This window comes from Mesocricetus auratus, unplaced genomic scaffold (genome assembly GCF_017639785.1).
Source record: "Mesocricetus auratus isolate SY011 unplaced genomic scaffold, BCM_Maur_2.0 Super-Scaffold_100676, whole genome shotgun sequence".
Taxonomy (NCBI): domain Eukaryota; kingdom Metazoa; phylum Chordata; class Mammalia; order Rodentia; family Cricetidae; genus Mesocricetus; species Mesocricetus auratus.
Window position 1 is genome coordinate 36,597,756 of NW_024429266.1, and position 22,693 is coordinate 36,620,448.

The 22,693-nt window shown below is 45.0% G+C and overlaps 1 protein-coding gene and 1 long non-coding RNA gene across 11 annotated transcripts in view; one reads left to right on the forward strand and one right to left on the reverse strand.

The window, feature by feature from the left end:
- Window positions 1-22,693, forward strand: part of Cacna1e (calcium voltage-gated channel subunit alpha1 E) — a 450,477-nt gene that overhangs the window by 148,683 nt on the left and 279,101 nt on the right. For all 6 annotated transcript variants that reach the window (XM_040737130.1, XM_040737129.1, XM_040737133.1 and 3 more), the window contains exon 3: window positions 957-1,226. In XM_040737130.1, coding sequence (XP_040593064.1) covers window positions 957-1,226 — 270 coding nt within the window. The remainder of the gene's footprint in view (window positions 1-956; window positions 1,227-22,693) is intronic.
- On the reverse strand, window positions 3,585-21,761 carry LOC110341101. 5 transcript variants are annotated; one of them, XR_005873599.1, is made up of 5 exons: window positions 21,408-21,746; window positions 16,944-16,996; window positions 15,536-15,701; window positions 11,620-11,791; window positions 3,585-4,272 (listed from the first exon to the last, which is right to left on the reverse strand). It is a non-coding gene; the product is annotated as an uncharacterized LOC110341101 (long non-coding RNA). The 5 variants fall into 5 exon arrangements; XR_005873600.1 differs by lacking the exon at window positions 3,585-4,272 and adding an exon at window positions 4,930-8,411; XR_005873601.1 differs by lacking the exon at window positions 3,585-4,272 and having other exon boundaries at window positions 9,869-11,791; window positions 15,536-16,109; window positions 21,408-21,761.

Sequence of the window (22,693 nt, forward strand, 5' to 3'; positions counted from 1 at the left end):
CCATGCCCTGCCAGCGCTAGCTAGGCTGACTGCAACCTGTTCCTCGCCGTGAGTGCTCGCCCGCTTGCTCGCCCGCCCGCTCTTGCTCGCGCTCCCGCCCTCTCCCCGGCGCAGCCGCGGATCGCTGTTGCATGCTGATCCTGGGAGGCGGTGGCGGCGAGTGCTCTGGGCGGATGCTGGCACTTGGGCTTTGCTGCTCTCTGCTCAACTTCTACCCCAAACGCAGGAGCTGTGAAGTCATTTGCCCCTCTCCGGTTGGATCGACTTCTTATCTTCATTTCTCGGGCGTTGCGGTTTACGCAGGAACATCAGTACCGCTCTCCCCCCTCCATCCCCCTCTCTCCAACCTTTGGATGCGGCTCTGCTGGCAGATTTAAAGAGCCAAGTCTTTGGCTGTGGAATTTCTTAGATGGACTCGCAGGGGCTGGCGTTCTAAAGCATGTCACCGTAGCTGGCCCTCGTCTTTTTTCTTCTCGTTTTTTTTTTCAAAGTTCTTTTGTTTTCATTTCCTTCTTCCTCTCTACCCCTCACCCCTGCCAATAAATCAGCAAACTATTGAGGGCCGGCCAGTGCCTGCCTTTCTCTGAACCTGGTGGTGCCGTGTGCCAGAAGAGGAGCTATGTCTGAGGAGCTGCCTACTCCACCCCTCTCCGGTCCCTGAACATCACCACCCCACGCTGGCATTTTGGGGAAAATATTGCCTCTAGAAGCTGAACACCCCCAAGCCCTACCCCCTTCTTTTCCTTTTTTTTCTTGGAGAAATGGAGCTTCGCAAAGGTTGCCTTTAGATTCAACAGTTCAGAGCAGGGTGGAAGAGCTTGCAGGGGTCCCCAGAGGTGGTGGTCCCCGCGCCTGTGAGGATAAAGCTCTGAGTCTGGCTGTGTCTTTTTTGCCTCTTGTTGTGTGCGGGTGTTCGGCGATCACCTTTGTGTGTCTTCTATCTGTTTAAACTTCAGGATGGCTCGCTTCGGGGAGGCGGTGGTCGTTGGCAGGCCGGGCTCAGGCGATGGAGACTCGGACCAGAGCAGGAACCGGCAAGGAACCCCTGTACCGGCCTCGGGGCCGGCAGCTGCCTACAAGCAGTCGAAAGCGCAGAGGGCGCGGACTATGGCTTTGTACAACCCCATTCCTGTCCGGCAGAACTGTTTCACGGTCAACAGATCCTTGTTCATCTTCGGAGAAGATAACATTGTCAGGAAATACGCCAAGAAGCTCATCGATTGGCCATATCCTTTCTTGCCCACCATGGCTTCCCTCTCCCCCTTTGCATTCCATCGGGTGAGGGGGGAACCTAGCATGGAATTTATTGCCCACCCCTCCTGGTGCCCAAATTTGCCCCTGTGCTGAAGTGCACCCTGCCTCGTTGCATCCAAGGGGCAAGCCTGGTACCCTCGAGACCTGTTTGGGCACTAGTGTTTTGCAAGGTAAGACTTTTGGCTTTTGATTTATTTTCCGCGTGGAAATCTCTAGCGTACCTAGGTGGCTGGTGTTGAGGTGTCTGCCCCTTTCTGGGTTGGGCTTTGTCTGTTTCTTGCCACCCCCAAAGCCCCAGTCATTTCAGATACTGCACTCCATGCCGACTGGCTTGCCTCTAATCTCAGGGCTTTCTTTCATAATCATTTCCCTCTTCTCCTCCACTTCAGCCCGTCCCTCAGCCCCCATTCCTACCAGCTGGGAAGACACTGGCACTATCTGCCAGCAGAGAAGTTCAAGGCTCTGGGAGGGCATTTAGCAGCCTAGAGACTCCAAAGAACATGAGCCAAACACATGGATGCAAGTAGACAAATGAACACTTATAAAACAGGCTTTGGGCTGGGGACTCAGCTAACTCTAGAGACTAAGTTTAAGTTCAACCAAAAGTGAGTGGCTGTCAGGGGAGGTGATCATGTCATCATAGCCCATCGCAGCTCACAGTTGGAGTTCTCCCCTGGGGCAAGGAGGTGTGTTCCCCTTTCCTGGGTTGCTGCTCTAGCTTCTTAGTGTTTGACATACCTGGTTGCTCTTCCAGTCCCCTGAACCAGTCAGATCTACTGGGCCCGAATTCATCAGCTGAGGGTCAGAGGTGTGCAAACAATCTGCTTCTAAAGCCAAGGGTATTGTTCCTCACAAAGAGCGGCTAGGTCATCTCTGGTGGTGGTGGATTCAGGGTGAAAGACCACAGAAGGAGCTTCTATACAGCTTTTACCAAGTGCACTACATACAGGATGTTGATTAGGCCCCTTACTGCCTGCTCTGCTCTAAGAATTTGCATGCCTGACAAAGCCATTAGGAGTTGAGGGTGGTAGGGAGTTTCAGGGGATTGTAGAAGGCAAGCCAGTGGTTAGGGTTAAATGTTGGGGTTGACTTGGGGACAGGGACTTTGATGCTCATGAAGGTACAATTCTTGGGAAGAATGCACCTGCAAAAGAGGCTCCTCCTCTTTCCCCCATGCTCCCATCTCCTCCTCCCCAACAGCTCCTTTCAGGTGGGCATCAGTGAGACAGCAGAAGAAAGATGTGAGGGGCTCTCAAGTATTAGTCTGCAAGGAAACTTGCATCCCCCAGGGCCTGGACATATCCCTGACCACCCCCTCTAGTTTTTGGCCTTCTTCTTTTCCTCCCCAGTTTCCTGCTTCAGCAGCTTCTGGATTGGCTGGTGCATGGTGCTTCTAGGCAGCACCTCATTAGAAATGAAGGAGCATCTCTAAGCAGCGATGCTTCCTGCTGCTGTTCACATCCTCCCACAGTCAGCCCCTGGCTGGGTTTCTCCCTCTCTCCTCCTAGTTCTCCAGTTCTCACCTCCCCCTTCCACCCCCACACAATGATCTGGGCCATAGAGTGCTTGGGCTGAACTATCTAGATGGGGGCTTGGGCAGGGGAGGGGTCTGGTCCCTGCAGTCATGCCTGACAGTGAGCTGCACAAAGCGGACAGATTTCATTGTGTGGCACGCTGCGGCTGCAAATTAACTCCACTGAGCAGGACTCTACTGATCTCCCAGTGAAAGTCCCCTTTCCTTGCCCACCTTCTACAGTTCTTTTAGATTTCCCATCCACTGGGTGCGGCTTTGCTGTGACCCTCTTAGGACGCCCCCTCCAGCCCACCCTCCCGCCTCCGTTTGCTTGCAGCAAATGAAGCCTTCTCTGACCCTTGCATGGGAAGTGTGGCAGCAGCCATCCGTGGCACCTTGGACAGCTCCACCAAAACTCCCTTGCGGATCCAGGCTTCCCTAATCACCAGGTGCTGCATCGGGTACTTCCGGCTTGGCTCAAGCTCTGGGACATGAAATCACGTTTCCTATACCATGCCTTTGCCTCTTTGCCACGTTTTCTCTTCTGCTGCAAAGACACAGATTTTCCACCAGGTGCTGTAAGAGCAAGGGGCTGCTGAGTTTTATGTCTCCCCTTTCTTTCTTTTTGGCCAAAATGAACTAAGCAGAGTCAAAAGAAAGACTTCGGAGGGAATGGTTTCCACCCTCGTGCTCAGTGCCATGGCCATATGTCCTGTCCAGGACATCTTTGCTATCCTCATATTTAGACATTTTACAGTGGTTCTACAGTCTTCAGGCTGTTGTAATCTGTTCATAGAACATCTGCTAAGATGTTGAGGGGAACCTAGTTGGATTTTTCCCCCTTCTGGTTGTACAGTGTAACTGACTAATGTGTTCCCTCCCTCCGCTGGTGACCACGTGGAAGGATTGTGTCTCTGTAGGCTCTGCATTTTCTCCCAAGCTGCGTCTAAGCTAGTCTCACCTTTCCTTCAGTTCTCAACACCCAGTTTCTTCAAATATCTGCTTCATCTTGTTGAGAATCAGTGTGATGAGCAGTGACTCTTAAAACTCTCTAATTAGGCTGCCTGGGTTCAAATCCCAGCTCCCTCCAGAAGCCCCGTGACCTTGAAAAGTTACTTCATTACTTATGTCTCGATTTCCTTACCTGTAAAATCTGGGTGAGAAAAGAGTTACTGGGAGAATTGAAGGAGTTAATGTGCCAAGTGCCCCTAGAACATTACTTAATCACTCATTAAGCATCTATTATTATTAATGGAATCCTTTGGGAATTTCTGCACACCTGCAAGGTGAGACTCTTAGTTCGAGGTAAAGTCATGTAGATTCTTGCATCTCTTTGAGATAGAGGAGCCTCATTTGTATCACCTGAGAGCTTGTCCAAAATCCAGACTCCTGGGTCCCACTTCACAGCTGCTAAATCAGATCCCCACATGATTAGTGTGTCAGTAATTGACTGTGTTCCTGGTTGTGGTAGTGACCAACTTAAGTACTTTGTTCTTTGTAGGGGCCTGTAAAACAACAGGAAAGTTGTTTAGAAGCATTTTAAGACCTGCTTTGGAACTGACATGCAGTCACACACTTGTGGGTATTGATTACTATGCACTACACATTGTGGGCTTTATACTTTCTTTTTCTTTTTCCTTCCTTTTTCTTTTTTTTTTTGGTGACAGAAAGTCACTGAGGAACTAAGATATTAAGGTGCTTTTCTCACGTGTCAGACGTTTTAATTTTATTGATCTGAAAGGGTAAGCTAAGTAAAAGGCATGATTTAGCTTGTGCTTGTAGGACCCACTGACTTAGGAGGGTCTTCTCGTGCTCTTAATAGGGGTTGCCTCGTTCTAATTGGAAGAAAAATGTCTACAATAACCCAGATTTGGCATGGAAGATGGTAGGAAGGCAACAGCCCACTCTGAATGCATTTCCTTTTTCTTAGAAGCTACATCTGCATAGGGAGATAATTTTATTTTCTCATGACACTCTCTTCTGCAGATGATAACATAGCCTTTTTGAAAATGCTAATCTGATTTAAAATGTGATATCACATTTTATGGCATTCCTTTCTTTCTTGCTTGCTCATCTAGTAGATCTAACAAGAGGGTTCTTTCTTCCCAGGCATTGGCTAGTCTGAAAGCTACTCACTAGTCTCTGTGCTGCACACTGCCATTCTGACTGTTTTTGCTCAGGGACAGATGCCCTGTGGGTAGACTCTTGGGATCTCTCACGTAGTTTGTGAGACAGCCCACCCTCATTTTCACTTTTCCAGGTCAGAGGTGAAGGGAAGAAATGACATGTCTGACTTGGAGGCTCTAATCATAGATGGGCAGTAGGAGATTTTTCCTCCTTCACCTATTTGGTCATCTCACCAGGAAGCACATGTTTTATGTGGAAATTAACATAATTCAGAGTAGGAAGATCAAATATGTTTGCAGCCTTTGAGCTGATGAAGCTCATTATAATGAACCTGTGGCTGCAAAAGCATGATTTCTTGTGGATCTCCTTAGAGCATTTTAGAAACTGGTCTGAGGCTATGTGTGTATATCACAGATTACCCCCCCCCCCAAGTAAATTGTTCAGCGAAATTGTAAATTTATCTGGAGGATTTTCTTGAGGATTATGGAAAGTGTCAAATCTCTCGTTTTGGCATATACTCTTCTTTTCTTGTTGCCTCTAAATATACGTGTCTTGCAAGATAGTAAACTACAGGCCTGATAAGAAATTCAGGTTTGATGTAACTCCAGTGAATCATGAGTCTTGACATGAGACAGATCGGGGATTAACGAGGATGAGATCTGTAATTGAATCCAGTGGTCGGTTGATACAAAGCCCTCATATTTTCCACTGACTTTCCATTGCATTGATTCTGTGGCTGTAGTTGGCACAAGGGATAAATGATCGAGATCTTTGATTTCTGGGTTTCCTAGAATAGTCTCTCTATTGCCTATTGGTTTTATCTTTTATCTTTATATGAGGTGTTTCTGTGAATGGAAACTCTAAGAATCAGGTAGTTGCTCAATCCCACAAGGCTGGGTGTCTCAACTGGTCTTTTGCTTATGCTGGAATCTCAAAGAAGTAGTTTGCAATGCCAGTGAAGGAATGGATGTCTGACAAGGCAAAGGCAGGCAGGTGAAGATCAAAGCAAACCTCCCTTCATCCATTGTTTTTATATAGGCTTTCAGCAAGGTGTCTTCCAGATTAAAGGTGTGCCTTCCCATCCCAAGATCCGGATCAAAAGCGTGTTTTCTTCCTGTCTCAAGATCCAAATCACAAGTGTTCCCTCCATTTCTGGATTACAGTTCATTCTAGATATAGTCAAGTTGACAACCAAGAATAGTGAGGGTTATGAGTCTTCTAGAAGCCTGGCCAAAATAATAGTAAGGATTCTTTGTAACTGGGATACAGCCTGGAAAGTGAGTTGGAATGAAAGAATTTGACAGGAAAGAAATTTGCCTTGAGGATGAGAGCAAAAATATCTTGGGTGTGATAGTTTCGTCTATTGACTTGCATGCTGTTATTCCTCCTCCCCCACTTTGCTGCCATTGCCTCCCTTTCAATAGGTGTAGCACACAGTATGAGTGAAAGGAAGAGGAGGAAAATAATGAGCGCAGACCTTTCTTTCAACCAAAAGATCTAGACTGGATTTAGCGGCTCCACTGAACACTGTTTATCGCTTTTCAGCTTGTACTGTACAAGATACAGGTGACCCCTCCCCACTTCTTTCTTCTCTTTTCATAGGAACATCTGGTTTCTTCCAGACTTTGTGCTCTTGCTTAAAACAAAAATGAGTCAAGACTGGCTAAGCTGTCAGAGTTCTTGCAAACCCATTGATTCTACCTGTTGAATGAGCAGATTGTTGTCCTTCCTAGTCCCTTGCTTAGGGCCACCAAGGAAGCTGCCCTCACAGGACACCATCTCCCACCTACAGTCCAGTCCTGCAGAGGACAGACTGCCGGTCTGTTTACCACTGACCACAAAGACATGAAAGGGTGGGCCTAATGCAATATAGTCAATACTGTTTACTCAGGGAGCCAGAGGGCAGGTCCTCACTTTCTCTTTTGGCTAAGCCTTCTACCTATCGTTTTATCTGTAGCTCTCCCTCTCTCATTTTTAGGTCCAATCTTTGTGAATAATTCACTGCCGATGTGGGTTTTTCCTAGAATTTTCAAAAAAGCGAGGTTATTTACCTCTGCTTAGATAGGACAATGGTCTTTTGCAAAGGGACAGTATCAGAAATCAGCATTTTCTCTCAAGTCTTCTGTTGTCTATGGTAAAACGGAGATACAGAGAAAGGCAGCTTGGAGGAAAACCTTTAAACATGTTATTTCTTGCCATTTTTTATAATAACTGTCTGCAGCCTGATGCATTTGAGTATCTGACAAATAAATAGTTGATTGCCTTTTACTTATGGACCATAATTAAGGTATTTATGTCCCTAAGTATTTGTCACCCAGACTCTACATGTTAATTTGCCATTTTCATATTGACAAATGTTGAACCCCTGTTCTAAGAAGCAGGTTTCTAATAAACATTTTAAGTTCCAGTAAGAATTCAGGTTGGAATTGGGGTGTGGTGTTGTAGAGGGTCCCCCACTACTGCTGCCACCACCACCGTCACCATCGTGTCCCACGGCTCTTAAATCAGTCCCTTAAAAAAAAAAGGTCCAGAGATATGAGAGCTATACATCATTTCCCTTATCATAGTCTTAGCCTACACAGAGAGGACTTGTGTGGGCTTTCCCATGATGTCTCCAGCATCAGTCTTAAGGACAGAAAGTACAACGCAAAGTTTGTAGGCTCCTCTGATCTAGTGTTGTCTTGTGTGTACAGCCTGTTTCAAGGAAATGTCTGTGATGTGTCGATATTCGAGGAGTATTCTAAATGTTTTGCCCATAAACTCTGACGATTCTCATATCCCTGTCTCTGGAAAGCAAAAGAGTCACTGGAATGTATGTCCTTAAGGGAGGGAAGACGAGCTACATCAAAGGAAACAGTAACAATGACTTGAAAGTCATTTATGTGAGCTATCCTCCTAATAGAGCAGTGACTACTTCCTGGGGGTTGTTCCTCCACCCCACAATGTCAGAGACTGAACCCCAGGCTTGGGAATGTAGCACCCAGGTGCCAGTCTCAGGGTCGTGAGATCCAATCCTATTGTGTAGGGCTTTGGAGAGAGGACCTGTGCTGTACCTGCACCACGTGTGGTCTTTTGGTCCATGAGAATTGAGCTCATCACTGCCAACAGCTGTGTCATCTCGGGGCTTTACTTTTTCAGCGGCATTGGTCCTGCTGTTTTTGTTGTATCTGCATGGCATCGCTGAAGAATCTGGAAACTGTGTTCGAGGCTTTTCCTTCTGCCCTTCTGAGAGGCTCAAAAATATGAGATGTAGCTGCACAGTAGGTACTGCTTAGTGGAAAAAGAAGTGTTCTGGGTAGCATCATGAATGGATCTTTCTGGGGATGAGACTGTGGTGTCATTGTCAAGGCACATGGTGGTGTGAGTGACCTTCTGGACCAGAAAGGAAGCTCTGCAAACGTGGGGGAGGAGAAACATGAATCCTTCACGGTCCCTCTCAGCCTTTTAGGTTCTCTGTGAGTTGAAAGTTTTTAAACTGTGTCACTCTTCTCAATTTTCACACCATTGTCTCATGGGGCTGGTCGGAGTAAAAAAGCATGAAATGAATTTTCAACAGTTACTAACATCTTGGCAATTTCCAGCTGTGTGCTGGTGGGAACTAGTTTGCTACTATTCTGTCAACTGCCATTTCTTACAGCAGGTGATTTCCAACAGCATCAGGGCTAATTCCTCATTTGGGTCTTTTGTGTTGGAGTCAGATGTATGTGCTCTGCTCATTTCATCAAGGCATCAGCTCCCAGCCTCTACTTTGTCTCAGAATTACCTGGGCGGCTTGTTAGAATGCAGTTCTTAGAGTTCCTGACTCAATTAAGTCGGAAATGGGGGGTGTCTGAGATTCTTATTTGTCCCAAGTAACACACGCTCTTGCCACTGCTGGCCTTAGAAGCTACGTCAAGAGGTGCTGCTCCATACGGTGGGTGCCATGTCATAACATTAGAGACACCTTCATAAGAATTGCTAATTGGCCTAGTGGGCACACCTTTAATCCCAGCCCCGGTGAGGCACAAGCAGGTGGATCTCTGAGTTCCAGGCCAGCCTGATCTATGGGGCCAGTTCCAAGCCAGGTTGGGCTACACAGGAAATTGTGTCTTTTTAAAAAATAATTTATTTAACTAATTTTATTTGCATTGGTGTGAAGATGTCAAATTCTCTGGAACTGGAGTTACAGACAGTTGTGAGCTGCCATGTGGGTACTGGGAACTGAACCCATGTCCTCTGGAAGAGCAGACAGTGCTCTTAACCACTGGGCCATCTCTCGAACCTAGAAACTGTGTCTTGAAAAACCAAGAAAATAAATTACTAGAGAGATTCCTCAACTCAAATCTCTGCTGTTAAGAGAAACTTACTCTTTGGGCTCAGACGTTGGGGCTTCCAGATCATCCTAGCAAAGTGATGATGAGATCTTAAGCATGGGAATATAGACTCTCAATTTTATGACATTATTAACTTTGAGTTAGTTCATTTTATTCTTTTTGGCCCTATGACTGAGAACAGACTCTTAAGGGAATGGGCACATCCATTTTAATTCTAGCACCTGGTACAAGGCTAGCACATGGGAAGTGGCACAAATTCTTCTATTGAATGATTTGTAATTAAATATGTTGCTATTGATTTAACAAGCCTCAACAAAGTGATTATGCTGTCTCTAGTATTACTCTGACTCGGATCTCTAGGACCCGTGTGCTCTGAAGGTAGTGTGAGAGTACTAACTGCTGGGAGAAAGTCAGGGGGCATTACATGGAAATTGGGAAGTTATAAAAGACAAGTATTACTTCACAGTTTTCTTCAGAATTACACCCAATTTCTGTGTTACCCTCTGCAGGTTTCCCCACTGCTAAAGAAAATGTAGTGTTTATTATTTAAAAATTTTCTATGAAAAAAAATTAATTGGCACCCAGAGATCTATAATGTAATGACAATTAAGATTTCTAATGATGGTCCCTAGGCACACAGAATGCTGGAGTGATTTCTGAATATTGTCAATCAAGTGTTTATTGAATTATGTTCAAACAGTCTGAATGGAGTATGAACCATATTTTGAGCTTTCACAAGTTATAATCCATATCCACACATAAAATAGTTATCTGTTGCAACTCATTAATTTTTAAAAATTCATCAGTTTGTTAAATATCCCATGTTTTCTTTCCCGGCTCTGCTGAGTGGCAGAGAATTTGTTGTATTGTATCTCGAAGTCAGCCCGTTCATCCCTTTCACATAGAATTGGAGTAATCTTGGTGTAATTGGCCTGCATTATCATGTCATCAGGTGATGGATGGGTCTAAGAATTGCTGATGGTATGCCTTATTGTGTGCTTATTTCTGTGAAACAATATTGAAAACAGCCATCTACGGTGTCTAATAGAGGTTTTTATTAGGCATCTTTGCAAGGCCTGTCCAGTGATGTCTTCTGCAACAGGACTCTGAGTATCTGCCTGTTGTGCCCTGAGCCCCTCTCTGTGGTCTTTCACATGCTCACCTGCCATCTTCTCAACCACAGTCAAGGGATGCTGGACTCTAAATATGCAGGATGACGGTCTTTTTGCTTTCTTAAGGGTCAGCTCTAAGTTTTGTGGAACTTCAGAGTTGGAAATGACTTTGAGTGACTGTCTAGATGACCCCTAAGTGACTGTCTAGAGTACTGGGACTACTAGATCTCTCGACTACCCTGTTTTTTATGGGGCTCCCATTCTTTTAAAAGAATACACATATAATTTTGCACTTAGTATCAGAGTTCCACAAGTCAATTTTAAAATAGCTATTGTGTTAGAATAGTCTCACATGTTTGGGTGCTGGGATATTGAGCTCTCAGGAATAATTGTCCCTAACTACATACCACAAACCTCAAATCTCATGTGATAGAAACCCTGTGTGGAAGGGCTCCAGGGAAGTGTTTGCCCAAGACAGACAGCCAGACTGCCACGAGATCACAGAAACATTCTATCCAGACCAGAAATCTTTGGGAGCCCTTCTCAATCTTCAGACAGGCAACCATCTTGAATTAATGACAAAATTCTCCCTGTTAATTAAAACACTTAAGACTGAGAAATTAAAATACTCCTCGGGAGCTTCCATGTGTTCTGTGCATCCTTTTGGTTTCTGTTGTATAAGGAAATGCTGATCCAGTCCACTTCTTTACTTAACATCCCCGTGGCACTGTGCACCACTGTAGACTAGAACTTAATGTGATGGCAGTTATATTTTGATTTGTATTATCCAACAGGGGCACTCTGTGTGCTCTTAAATTTTATCTGATTTTAGTTAATTTGGATTTAAATATCTACACGTGGCTAGCGGTAGAAAGCAGTTTCCTCTGGGGCCTGACATTTATTAACTTTGGAATTGGTTTTTTTGGCTTGGTGTGCAGGGTGTCTCAGGACCCACTGCAACCTCCACAACCTCCATCTCCACCGTTTTCAGCCAGCCCACTGACAGCAAAGGTGATGACTGTCTTTTACTGGGCTTACACTTTTACAAGGTCCTTACACTTGCTCCTCCCTCTGGCTCTAGCATTGTCCCCAGTGGCCATGTCCTCTTTGAGATTTGGGATGCTGGTTTGTTTTGGATACTTGTATCTCCTTTTTTGTTTCTGGCATTGCTATCCATCCTGTAGGGATCCTTTTTAAGTGGAGGAGAAAGCTAATATCCATCTGCGGCCACCGAACCCCAGTTTTTCTACATTTAAACAAATCAACAGCCACAAGACAAGTGTTATTATGTACACCTTACCCATGGGGAATCTGAGGCTAAAGAAGGTTAAACTATTTTCCAAGGCCATCTCCAGTGAACTTGAACGCAGGTGATGGGACTCCAGCATTTCATTGCTCCGGTTTTAGCCACACATTCAATGTCTCTGGACAGGGCTGTTTAATAAATGAGACCTCCATCGGCTATGTGTCACCTGTAGATATGATAAGCAAGTGTTCTAAGAGTTGGATCAAATAATTAATAAAAGTGTGGTTAGAACTGGGGACACCCTTTTGCTTATCTTCACTGTGATAGTGTGTCCTCATTTTTTTCAAATCTTTTGACCTGTCCTTGAGCCAACTGACATGTCTCTGTTTTGTCTTTAAAAGTGCTGTGGAAATATCCCTGTCACATGCTTCAGTGGAATCAGTACACACTTCCATGACTATTTTATGTCTATTTTAAGCGAAGGCGCAGCACCTTGCCTTTTCCAAATTCTACTTTAGGTAGTGTTTTCAGAGTCTCAGACGATATTTTTTTACTTGGTCGGCAAAAACATCAGTGTCTTTGCCATCTTCTAGTCTATAAAGCCCAGCGGATGAATGTGTCGCATTAGAGTTCAGGATCCACCTGTCTCTTGTTCAAAGCATGAGGGTGCATCATTGCTAAGAGCATGGCTTCTGAATTCAAATCTCAGTTCCACCTCGGCTGCCTCCTAGCCCTATGCCATGTTAACCTTCTTCACTTTCTCTGTCTCAGAACCTCCAGACATAAAGTGGAAATGGTGATTTTTACCTTTCTATTGTGCTGAATTTTTGTCCTGTTTAGGTTAGACAATGCATATAAAATCTACAGTATAGTGGCTGGCCCAAAATAAGCTGTGAATGATGCTTAGGTATTAGCATCTAGTTAATTATGGATGATTCAGCTGTAAATATCTGAAAACAAGTTTTCTCTTTCTAACAGTATTGTCTTGCGTCCTCTTGACTTCTGGGAAATTTCTAATTATTTCACAGCTATTGTTCATGTGACCTTTGTGTAGGCCTCTTTGGTGACCTGAGCCTCAGGGTTTCACACCTCATCTATGAGGTGAAGCTCATTTCCACTGCCAGGATAACCTTGTAGGACTAATTTAGGTCCAGCCTCAGCTACTGTGGATCCAAGTCCCCTGCAAACATGTCAGGATTAGCACAAGTGTTGATGATGATACCAGTTCATGAGTGCCTAACATTTGTTAAGCACTCAGAGTATCGCACTGAGTGCTTTGAATGCAAAACACCCATGGAGATCATTCCTTGTGACCACATCATAGAGATGCAGCTTTTGCTTTCTGCATTCCACAGCCAGGGGAGTGAGGCATGGAGAGGGCAACTCATTTGCTGAATAGGACACACTGAGTGGGAACTAGAGGCCTGACTAGAGTTAGTGTTTTCTAACTGTGGCATCTAGATAGTTTTACATGAAACCTTCCTTCTTTACAATTGTTGAGTTTACATTTTAAAATGTTTAAAGCATTTACATTAAAACTGGTCTTCTTTTGTGTTTTTCAATGCTGATTTTACATCCAAATTTTCCCTTGGGAGACATTCAGATTTATGATTCAGGGGGAAACATCTTGAGCAATAACGGAGCTGAACTTTTCTAGCAAACTTCTAATGAAAGCTGATTAGGTGTTCAAAGTCAATAACAGCCTTAACCAAACAAACTGGAGTTTGTTTTCATTTATATAAAACTGGTAGTCAGATAGTTCAGATGGTTCAATTAGAGGCATATGGAAGGATCCCTGTGAGAGACAGTCCTAGCTTGGCCGCTTGGCCCATTCTTAGGGGTTACCAGCTTTCCAGGGAACTCTTTCTTGTCATTGGGTTTCTCAGGTTTACAAGGTCTCTGTGTTCTATCAGCAAAGAGAGTCAGGATGAGTTTCTGTGAACTGAGGATAAAGCTTCCAAAAAGGCTGGAGTGCTGTGTGTGTGTGTGTGAAACTCTGGGTCTTTGGAAGTGTGCCCAATAAGCTGCGAGGACATCTGCCCTGTAACCCTGCAGGGTATTCTACCTGCAGGAACCAGATGCTGGTGTGCATGAGTGTAGAGGGTTAGGGTTGATCACTTAGCTCCTGGAAACCAGGCTGAAGCCTTTGAAGCAGTTAGGGAGTAGGCAGAAAAAAGTTAAAGAAACTGTCTCTAACTTTGGATTGTATTTGCATGGAAATTAGTGTTTGTGAAATAACTGAGCCATATGGATGCACTGAGATGCATGTGTTCTGGTCTGTTGATAGAGGAGCAGTTGAAGGGCGTGGGCTTATCTGGAGGCGGAGTGAATGGGTGGATGTGGCAACACAGGGAGGGGCAGGTTTGGGGAATATGGGCCTATGTAAATTCAGAGGATCTGGGCATTTGGGCAAGGAGACATTCCCTTATAGAAAGTTCTGTGTTCAATGACTTACTTCTGAGATCATGCACCTCTTGAATTCTGTGAATAAGGATGACACATCTCTGGACAATCTCTATCTCTCTGGTGACAGAGGATAGAAAATGACACCCTGGAATGTATAGGCTGTGGACTTATCTTCATTACAAACATCAGGGAACACACTCAAGATAACAAAGCAAAGGAACAGATTTTAGGATGTTAGAGTTACCTAGAAGCTTCACACACCTCTGTTGGGAAGGAGCTTTGTTGACAATCATGTTCTCAGTAAGGTAGGCCACTTCTCTTTTTCCTTTTATCTTCCTTTATTTCTACCATAGAATTTTATCAGCATTCTCTAGAGACTCTTCCAGGCTATAAGCTCTCAGGAACAGACAGAGAAAACTAACCTTTAAGGGATGCTTATCATCTGACAATCACTCTACAGTGTGTTTTTGAGACCTATTTATTTGCCGGGTTACAGACAGCCATGGTTTTACCAGCTCTGCTTACTAGCCATTCTTCTTTCCCTGTACCACACTGTCTTGGGCTAGATGGAAGACTAAAAGGTGAATCTTCTCTATTGGAGTATCTTCTTGAGATAGCACTGGGAAGTGCTTGTGTGTGTGTATGTGGTACCCGTTGGGCATGAGGCTAAACCCATGGCAGAGAGAAGAACCACTAACTGAGAGGGAGAAGAGCAAAGCTCTTGTAGGCACAGGTCAAGACCTGGGACATTTTGGCCTGTGTTATTCACTGGGATGCAAGTTTGGACTGGAATCTGGGATCTGTATTGTCGTCCTCTCCAGATCCCTTCTGCCACAAAGCCTTCACTGCTCTGCAGAAAAGCTTCAGTTTGAGAGAGAGCGATTTTCATTTCAGTATCGGCATGTGTTAGTCTGTGGCCTTTCCTTTTCGTCACCCTGAAAGCCCCCCTCAGTCCTCTCTGCTCCAGCTCCACCATACCCAAGTGCCATCCAACTGTGGAGGCGGCAGTTTTGATGACGTACCCTTGAACTTTCACTTAACGAATGCTTCTGCTTTTGAAGTTTTTTGTTTTGTTTTGTTGTTTTGAACTGGGGCTGGGGTGGTTGGGAGGCTGCAAAGGAGACTCGTCCTGGAAGACTGAGGGAAAGGCTTGTAGAGGGTTCCAGAAAGTGGTCTTAATATTCACACCTCGACCATTACTGTGAGAGTTCAGACTTCTCCTAGTAGGAAGTTTCTGGTCAACTCTGCTGGTCATGGATTTCCTCTTCTTGAAAATGTAGATTTCTATAGATGTCTTATACTTTAAAGGTGCCCTCTTGTGCCAGGATTTCCAATTTGAATGTTATCATTGGAATTTTCTCATTTGTAGCTTCACCTAAAGCAACTTCTGTCCTTTGTGAAAATGGATGGTCACTTTTTTCCTCCCCCACTTCCCTTCCCAGCAAGTTGTTCCATTAACATCACAGAATAACAGAGAATTGGAGTCAGGAGATCCTAGGAGAAACTGATTAGACCCTTACTAATGGGTAGGAAAACTGAAAGCCAAAGGCATCAAGGGACTTACCACGAATCAGTAAGTGACCGAGTGTCAAGTAGAACCCAGGGCTCTTTTGATTCCATTTTCTCTTCTCTTTCATTTGTGTTCTTTCTCTGCTCCATCATCTCCTCTCTGACCCCTTTATCTTCTGAGGCTTCCTTATCCTTCTGTTAGTAAGTGTGAGGTTTGGGTGCTTTGGGATGATATAGAAGAGTAGATATAATGACCAAGATTAATAAAAGAATACTTAAATCATAAAATGTAGGAATGGACAAGAGAAGACTAATTCATGATGAGGTCACTTGGTGCCAGTACTGTGATGATGGGAAAAGGGATTCGAGACAATGGCTAATGCACTCTTTTCCACCAAAAATGTTGCTGGAGAGTCATATGTAAGATAAAACAATAGGATAGGACTCAGCAGGCACGGCTTCTACTGAATGTAAAAGCCAACACTAAGTTACAGCAGGTGGGGGTCGGGGTGGGTGCTCAGGGAGGCAGTCATCTCAGAATATTTCCTGGCTCCTCAGAGGCCCAAGGGAAGGTAAATTCTCCAGTCCCTGCTTTAAGAGATGTGTTCTTTAATGACGGTTGGGTAGTCCTGTGAAAAACATAAGCAAAAATCCAAGATGTCTGCCTGCCTGCCTATCTGTCTGCCACCGTCCTTCCCTCCCTCCCTCCCTCCTTCCCTCCCTTTCTCCTCCCTCCCTCCCTTTCTTTTTTCTTCTTTTCTGGATATGACATTCAAGCTGGGAAGCTAAGGTAGTTTTGTATTTGATTGTTCTAATGAAATCCCCTGAAGACTTTTCAGGGCACAAGGCTGACAATCCACAAAGGTTCTAGAACAGTCTTGTTATTCCAGTCTTTGTATCTGTGCTCATAGATGAATGTGCTGGAATAGTTAGAACTCCATGGTTCCTTTCAGCTGTCCCTCTTTGCTTTTGGGGTCTTAGTTTCTGTACTTGTCAGTGGATCTGGTTTGAGGATGCCACTGGCTGTCATGGCCTCTAGCATTGAAACCATGGACATTCCCCTTGTTTACACAGTAGAATCGGTCTGAGAATGTCTAGAAGTGTTGATGCTTCAACAGTAGCCAAGACATATTAGAATTTCTGGAGGTAGGATTCTGTATCTTTAGCTTTTAAAAGTTTTTCTAGTGGTTCTATAGTTCAGTTGAGGCAGTGATCCACTTGTCTTCTAGACTGAGAGATGGGCCTCTTACCTGATCCATTTAGCCATCTCCCTCTCTCCTTCATCCCTTCCTCCCTCCCTTCCTCTCTCCCACCCTATTTTGTGAGCTATGTCTTTGCTCTGTAGTTCAAGCTGACCTGAAACTCAAGATCCTCTAGCCTCAGCCTTGAGGAATGTGGTTCCAGTTGTACTATTAGGCTAAGTTGTTCCTGTTTCCCTGTGTGTATAGATTCTTCTCACTTACCTTGCAGGCTGTTGTGAAAGAGCTGGAGCACCCCGGGAACTCTGGAATTCAGCCTAAAATAATAATCAGTTTTAAGGGGCATTGTGCTGGCAAAAGCATTTGCTTATGGCTTCTTCAGGCAGACCTCCTGTTTCTCTAGACTTCCCAGGTCTAGAAATCTGAAGCTGAGGAACAGAGCCGTGCTCACCAGCAGGCCCTCGAGTTCCTGACTGAAAACTTCTTAACCTTGAATCCCCCTAGATTAAATAACCTCTATTTGTATGAAGCACAATGCCCATCAAATGTAGGAATCCCTGAATATTTTTGAAAATCTCCCAGAAACATGGAGCTTACAGTAAGTCATATGCTGGCTTCTCTGTGCTCTTGAGTATCTTTTTTGTGTGTCTGTTTTACAATCTCTGCTGTAAATTGGTAGCTCATAATTGGTCACAAGGAGAATATTTAGCCTAGCATTTACAAATGCCATGCATGAGGACTTTCTCCTGATGGTGTTTATTAGCATAGCATTTCATTTATCTCTTAACAAAATGATCCATTTTCTTATGGACACTAGGAGGCCTTTACATTGTTTCAGATCTGAACGGCTGTCTTCTTCTCTGGAATAACTTAAAAGTCATGAGTCCTCTATTCCAAGGTGACCTTTGGATTCTTGAAAGCAGTTATATTGCCTCCCAAGCCTTCCCTTTGCACGCAGAGCATTAGTTCCTTCAGTCCTTTCTAATCTGGTTTCCAGGCTGAATGGTATCTTTGCACATGGATACAGTCACATAGTTTTCAAAGAAAACAAAAATTCTCCTAGAAATAATATATGGTCTTTTTAGCAAAAAGGTCTACATTTTTTTGATATGTCCCCAGCACCATTTGATACCTGTCCTGTGATGGAGCGATGCTATAAAGTAGGGTATAGCTTTGGGTGTAGCTCATGGTCTTTTTTTCCCCTAAAGCACAACTTGCTGCTAGCACTCTTGATGGACGTAAATTTGTCAGAGTGTCATCAAAACACTGTTTCTGGTTTCTGAGATAGGTAATTTCCTCACTGTTGTTGTTTTCTACAAGAAGCTTTTAGTGTGCATCTTTTTTTTTTTTTTTTTTTTGGTTTTTCGAGACAGGGTTTCTCTGTGGCTTTGGAGGCTGTCCTGGAACTCACTTTGTAGACCAGGCTGGCCTCGAACTCACAGAGATCCTCCTGCCTCTGCCTCCCGAGTGCTGGGATTAAAGGTGTGCGCCACCAACGCCCGGCTTTAGTGTGCATCTTATCATTCAGTCATTTGTCTCTTGATCACCAAAAACTGTGTGTGGAATGACAAATGTTTTAAGTCCAAGGTCCATGCAGACACATAACAAGTGAATTTGTTAAGATTCCTCCAGGTGACTGTCACCGAAATGGGCATGAGTGGCAGGAGTGGGGAGGCTGATTTATTCTTCAGAACTACACCCTTCCCACTCCCTGACAGTCACATGGCACAAATGGGTCTAGAACTGACTTCCACTTATCATCTGTCCCTTTGTCTCCTCAAAGAGGTAAAGACGCGACCTTTCTTTCATTAGACTTATGTAGGGGACAGGGTCTTGAGAGTCAGACAGAGAGTCCTCTGATTTGGAAGCCATGAGGGATAAGACATGGCTTCACAGCTAACAATGGGAGAGTAGTGATAAGGATCATTCATCTTGAACAACACTCCACTGACCTCCAAAGTAATGCAACTAGATTGCTTCCGTGGGCAGCGAGCCCTCCAAGGGCTCTTCTGTATCGCATCCTCAGTGTTGCCTTCCTTGTCGTTCATTCATTAGGCTTGTGGTCTTTAGGGTCAGGTGTAATGGCATTTCCATCTCGTGACAGGGGAGAGAGGTGACATGAGTGCTCAGGGTTGCCTGTCAGATGGTGGATTGGAAAAGAAGCAGTTGTCATGGTGATGGCAGGTTGCATCCCACCACCATGGAAACCAAACTTAAAAACCGGCTGTTAAGGCTGGAAGTCACATGATGCATTTTGTTTTGCTTTTTAGTTTTTGTTTTTGTTTTTAAGAAAAGGGGTTTGATTTTTTTTTCCATTTGATTTTTTTTTTAAAGCCAAGATTGGGAGGTGAGAAAACTCATGCTGAGGAAAGCAATGAAGTCATGAAATGGGACAGCGCAGGGAACTCAGGGACGTTCTTCTCATATTTCTACTTGTTTACAGTCCAGTTTTTCCACCATGGGGGAGGGCAAGGGGGAAATGCTGTGGAGTTTCATATTTTCTGTCAGAGTTGTGCGCTGGAAACTCATATAGAGAAGCACTGTGTTAGCTCTCCAGTCCTGTGAGGGACCATGTGGTGCAATCCGAATTGATCTGCTCAGGACAGAGACGTAATCCAAAAGCAAGGCTTGAGGAAGATCGTGGAAATGGAACTGAGCATGTGGCTTATTTCAGATAGGAGGGTGGTCCATACGCTAGTACATTGCACTATTTGATGATGTTTGGAGTTTTGGGTTGGTGGCGATTATCCCCTTGCTTGGTTAATTCATTCCAGAATAAATTATACTTAGGTTGTAGGCTTGCAACATTCCAACCTCCCCACAGTCACTGGAGTTCTAATTAGTTAATTAACTATGCAACAGGCTCAGTGCAATGCACGGTTTCTGTCCAGGAAACTTTTGTTCACACTGTTCCATCTGCCAGGCTGGGCAGAGGAATGAGGGCTCAGAAGTCCAGATGGAGTCTCTGGTCTTAGACTTTTGCACCAGGGTTGACCTTTTACCTCAGGCCTTCTCACCTCAGTGCCAGGGGCAGCTTGCTGGAGACATTAGAAAGCCCTGTTGATGTCTCCCATTTTTACCACCCCCCTGCACTGTGATGGGTAGGGAGAAGGTGGTGAGATGTCTCCCCAGAAAGGCAGCTGGCCCCAGGCCTGCTCTCACAGGTATGAATGTCCCTTTCAGACTAAAGGGCTGAAAGCTTGCCCTCATGGCATATGCAGACAGGTTAGACAGTAGAGAGCCCAATAGGGACTTCCGTCTGGGGAAGGGTGAGGGTGATGGTAACAGGTGAAAACACACTGTTGACGTGATGACCACAGTGATGGCTTCAGTGATGGCTGTGTCTGTGGTTTGGGCACAGGTCCAGCCTCCTCACTATTACTCATCCCTGCAGGACAGATGTGTCTTCCTCTGTGGCCTCAGGCAAAGTGGATGTGATCTCACTTGCATGATCTCATTGTGTCTCCAGCAGGGTCCATAGGAGCCGGAGCTGGACTTCTGTGGTAGTTCAACCCCTCCTGGTCTTAGCTCTAGCCTTGGGTGTGATTAATGCCCCTTCTAATCACTGGAAGAGATTGCATCAGAGCCATCAGCTTCATAAATTCTCCTCTGGGGACTGCTGTTTGGAAGAGCTCTTCATAATCCCAGGAGGTCCTGGGCCAAATGTCTTTGCTTTCTTCCCGGAGGCCCATTACCATAATTTTCTTTTAAATTCTTTACTGGGGTAGATGTCTTCGGTGTCACATCATAGCTACAGCCCTCCAGCTCCCTTCTGGAGGCTGTGACCACAAACAGATGCTTTCCCCAAAGCCTTGAGCCACAGAGGACACTTAAGGATAGATTTAGTAGGGCAATAAAAGTGTCTGGGATTTGCTTAGGGGCTTCATGTTCCTGTGTCATCTTAGGTGCTGGCCCTTTTTTGTCTTCTAGTTTCTTTTATGTAAATGGATGGTGGTGACCTTTTCTCCTTTGAGCACTGTGTTGGGGCAACTTTTGGAGTGAGAGCCCTGATTCTTGTTTCTCATTGCCAAGTTTCATTTTCTCTGCTGCTCTCTGGGTCCAAGGCAAGATCCTAATTATTTTCAGCCATATAGAAACCTTGAAGAGCTATAGCTTGCGACTTATTATTTGTTTACAGTATCTCTTCAGGATGGAGTGTCTGACAGAGTCACAGGACAGACAGGCTCTTTACCAGCTACTGCCTTTGAGTTAGTAGTCACGTATTATTACATTATGTCTAGCTGACGAGGAACGGACATATGCAAAGACATGGAAACCATTGTCAGAGACTTACATCTCTTCACATCACACATCCCTAAACAAGGAGGCTGAAGGGAAAATAGGACTCAGATCTTTTTATGGGCAGTTGTCCTGGGTCTGAGGCTAGTAGTAGGGATGGCTAATGGAGTTTGAGATCTATCTCCTGGGAGGCAGGGAGCAATTGCAGAGGGTCTCCAGAGCTCTGGCAAATGCCAGAGTGGGCACATTCTTGTCCCCATAGACTATTTTCTCCATTAGGCCTAGAACTTGAAAAGAACATAGTGTTCTGTCAACCTGCCTGTCTCTGGTGGCCCTCGGATCATATTCGCTTACCTTATGCATGGTGACAAAGGCTCTGGGAGGGGAGAGCTGAGAGCAGAGGGGTCTCAGAACACCTGGCCATCATAGGAGGGCATAGATCCCCAAGACCCCCTACATTTGTGCCTGCAGCCTTTCCCAGGTCCATACCTGCAGATGTGTCTCTGAGATGTTGGCTTGGGTCAGGGTAGCTTTGCTTGCAGAGCAGTGCAAGGCACGAGCTCCAACCGGGTTCCTGGGGCTCTGTTGGTAAGCAAAGCCAGCACCATAGCAGCACTAGGCCCACCCTCTGCCTTGCCCCAGCTTTCTCTACTAAAGAAGGAACTAAACAAATGGCAGGTGTGCAGGCCGAGCCATGCTGCTCAAATTAGCTGTGTTGCTAAGGAAACCAGTCAACTGGTTGAAGGAAGGAGCATTGGGTAAAAGGGATAAATCAATAAGGGAACCTATTTTTATCATTTCCCTAATGATTGTCTTGAAGCCGCTAGACAGGGAAGGGGAAGAGAGAGCTGCAGCGACACCAGTCCTCATTAACGGCTTGGAGGGAGCGAGGAGTGAAGGGGTGTTTGGGAAGACTGCCAGGAAAGTTTATGAAGTGAGGCCCCTAGCGAGCAGACAGTGAGCCTTCTTTGCAGGCTCAGAGCTCTTTTGTGGTCATTTCCTTCTTTGAGGGGCAGCTTCTTTGCAGGCTTGGAGCTCTTTTGTGGTCATTTCCTTCTTTGGCTTGGTCTGGGCCTTTGTTCTCCCGCATTTGATCTTCAGGGATCTTGCACAGCCTTCCAGGTTCCCCATCTTTATACTCAGGTCGACGTGCACTTTGGTATTGGTTGGATTTTCCTTCCCCAGAACACACGTAGCTTTAACTGATTTTTATGATTATAAGTTAATACATGCTCATTATAACAGTCAGACAATGGATAAAGGAGTAAAGAAAAAATGAAAACAACCCTATTACGCAAAGAAAACTCATTATCCTCCTAGCAAAGCAGGACCCTCCCTACCTCCACCTTCTCTCTCTCTCTCTCTCTCTCTCTCTCTCTCTCTCTCTCTCTCTCTCTCTCTCTCTCGTTTTTGACATTAAAGAGAATGTCTGTGTGTGTTGGTTCCCTTTCTTCTTCTTTTTTGATAGATAATGTATGCCCACAGTGTACAGTACAAAAGTTCAGATGGGAATACTGTGTGGAGAGAATATGGGACATCTTTTTATAATGATACTTCAGGCTCTGGTGTCCCCATCCTATCCATGTATTGATGAGCCACTTACTAATTAAATATAAATCATTACACACCCACTGTTTCCAAACAGAGTGTTGGTCACCAGGGACAGGCATGTGTGGGGCAGGCAAAGCCTCTGCCCTCAGCCTTCCAAGTCTTTCTGCTTCATTGGCTCCTTTTGTTCCGGGTCTTAGAATATGGTGTAGACTCTGTGATGGACA